The sequence below is a fragment of the Aegilops tauschii genome, chromosome 1 (assembly GCF_002575655.3).
Source record: "Aegilops tauschii subsp. strangulata cultivar AL8/78 chromosome 1, Aet v6.0, whole genome shotgun sequence".
Taxonomy (NCBI): domain Eukaryota; kingdom Viridiplantae; phylum Streptophyta; class Magnoliopsida; order Poales; family Poaceae; genus Aegilops; species Aegilops tauschii.
Window position 1 is genome coordinate 455699900 of NC_053035.3, and position 2968 is coordinate 455702867.

The 2968-nt window shown below is 48.9% G+C and overlaps 1 protein-coding gene across 1 annotated transcript; it reads right to left on the reverse strand.

Moving 5' to 3' along the window:
- Positions 1-817: 817 nt before the first annotated feature.
- On the reverse strand, positions 818-2550 carry LOC109744018 (uncharacterized). The gene has a single exon (XM_020303111.2). It carries the CDS (start codon positions 2548-2550, stop codon positions 1195-1197), a length of 1356 nt encoding a protein of 451 aa, XP_020158700.1. The 3' UTR covers positions 818-1194.
- Between the last annotated feature and the right edge of the window lie 418 nt (positions 2551-2968).

Genomic DNA, 2968 nt, shown 5'->3' on the forward strand with positions numbered 1-2968 from the left:
AAAGCTTCGGTGGGCTACATGCAATTAGATAAAAATGACCCAATAAAATTAAACCGATTGTGAGTACTATTGTTGGTCAATAGAAGAAGAAAAATGGGTTAAATAAAAAAGGAATGCGCGAAGGTTTCTATGGATTACATACAATTAGGAAAAAAAATGTGTCCCAAACTGATTTTCAAAATGCTCCAATTTTATCGTAGCTGCGCTGGAAAAAGCTCCGTAAAAATAGAGGGAGTAAATAGTCAACTTAGTGACTTTGACGCGCTTTAATTTGTTCATGTTTGGTGTAATCAGAAGTGTCATACAAAAGGCGTGCCAAAGGTTCGAATGGTTCTTAATGCGTCCTTGGTGTATGCCTTCCTGCTACCATCAAGTGGCACCGTTCGGATGTTAGCGTGCCACGTTGATGGACGTTTTGATGGACACCTCCCTGTCTTCGGGTGGCACTGTCCGGATGCTGCATGTCGCGTAGATGGACGATTTGGTAGACACGCTAACTATACCCCGTTGCAACGCATGATATGTTTGCTAGTGAATATTGTAAAGAACAATCCAGGAGGTAGTGCTACAGGTGGAAATGGAATGTCAATTATGATCACAGTTAGCCGTAAAGTTTCCTTCTTAGATAATGGAGATTCACATAATACAAACGACAGTTCAGCACTTATTTTTTTCAGAATAGAGACACTTGCCCAGCCTTAAATTGAGGCCCTTAGATTCACAAACAACAGACTCAAAGTGCAAAGAAAGAACAAAGCACAAACTAGAGTGGTTCAATAGAGGGTCACAGGTGACCAAAAGAGCGACGTAGCGCCACACCACAGGCCATAACTAAGCCTAAACTGTACCATCCAAAGTTGCACCAAAGTGCAGATCGGCGTCTCCCGTAGCCACCATCATAACTATTCAGCACTCATTACACTTTGTTCAACAGAATATCAAAGGTTCAGCTAGCACACCAAGTCTTAACAAGACAATAAAACACAGAGGCAACATTCTGGAGCACAAGCAAAAATTAATCTGCACATGGCAGTTTTATGCTCTTCATCTGATGAAGAACGGCAATCCTTGCAACATCTGTTTCTTGCCTTGACGCTGCACCATACTCAATGCCGTATCCAATGTGTAGGTTACTTCATTAACTTGCAAGTTTCTCGAGTCTTCCACACAGAACTTAGATTCATGTAGATCTTACTAGGCCCAACTCATAGCAATTGACACAATGATAAGCGTCACTACTATTTGTCCCCAAAAAGGGTCAGCAAATTTTGATAGAACTCCTCCCGGTTTAGTTCGTTTGATCCTAGTGTTCGCCAAGCGACGGGTGAAGAAGGCTGGCCAATCCATCTCAAAAGGGATGGCCCTCAAAACAATGCCGCGAAACCAGCTCGTGACCGCCTCCATTGCCCCTGTTTGGAGATCTACGATGTACATGTCTTCTTGATTGTCCTTGATGAGCAGTTTGCCGCTCGTCTCACCCACGCACACACACTGTGCCTGGTCGATCTTGCTCCACTCGGGTGGTCGTAACTCGATCATCTTGGTGCAATGCCAGCGGCCAGTGTTGCTGTCTCCACTCATGTTATCAGTTCGGCATGTCCAGATCTCCAGCATGGTGCATTGCCCGTCCAAGCGAAGCAACGATGGCGACCCGCCATCGGTGACTCCGAGCAGCAGCCGAGGATGATCCGGTGTGACTGGGATCCTTGTTAAGGACATCTCTGTGGTCCTAGCACACACAGTGAGTGCGTACAAGTTAGACGTATTGCTGAAGAGCCAATGTGCAGTGCCTTGGCACACGACAGCGCTGATCTGCTGGGACACCACACGCGTGCCGTCCTCCAGAGGCTGAAAGCACTTCCTGGGCGTGTTCCAGCTCGAGCTTGACTTGGTGGAAGTGAACACGTGGAGATTGTGCCGTGGCTCGTCTTGATCGGCGCCTGGCTCATCTTGATCGACGCCGATGATTAGCACTTTGAGGAAGGACGAGGGGACCGATGACGCTGCTCCTCGTGTTTTGTCCGGGCAACAATCCTCACGGGTTAGAAGGGCACATCCTTGTATTCGGAAAGGTCTATTGCTCTTCAACTCAGGCAGCTGACGGCTTTTGCCGGCGATTGGATCGTACAATGTCAGGTTCATGGTCTTAATGTACCAGTCGCTGGGTTCCTCGAGTGGGAAGAACCGCATAACAAGAAGGCCACGGCGCGAGGTGAGCAGCGTTACCTGGCAGCCACGACCCCCAGGGGCGGTGATGGTCAGGGAGCGGTGGCGCTCTCCGAGCGGGGACCATGGCACCGGGGTGAAGGGCGGCATGGGCGTAGCCGTAGAGCTCCCTTCTGTTGGTTCTTCACGGGGCTGTTGCATGGCGAAGAAGCCGAGTAGGGAGCACGCGTGGCTCACGCCCTCCGGCCAGCGGCGGCGGAGGAAAGACCGCTCGGCAATGAGGAGGCGGCATCGCTTGCACATCGCGGCGCAGCGGAAGAGGGCTGCCACATCCGTCACGCGCGCCAGGATCTCCACCACCACGTCGTCCGGCAGCGTCTCCATCGATTCGATCCTCCTCCACTAGGGCTGGCGCGCGGCGGACTTGCGAGCGATCGTGCGTTTCTTTCCAACCGCTGATTGGGTCTTGATTCGAATTGTATAAACCTTTTCCAGTGATTTGGTCCTTCCCGTATTCTTTTCCATGAGCTATCGTCGTACAACAATTTTCTCGAGACTTTTTTTTTGCGGGTGAATTTTCTCGAGACTTGCGGAGAGATTACCCAGCGTGACGTGCGTGATACACTGGTATATTTTTTTTTGCGAGGATACACTGGTATATTTTAAAAATAATTTGTACTAATCTATTTGGATTCAGATATTTGTTTTCTTTATAGTTTGGTTTCTCAGATGTGCGTGGATTAACAGCCTAAACCTATCCACTGGCACCGTGGTTTTCACTTCCAACGGATTTTATCAAAAT

Excerpts from the sequence above, each read along its gene's own strand:
- LOC109744018 (XM_020303111.2), bottom strand. The coding sequence starts at position 2,550 with ATGGAGACGCTGCCGGACGACGTGGTGGTGGAGATCCTGGCGCGCGTG.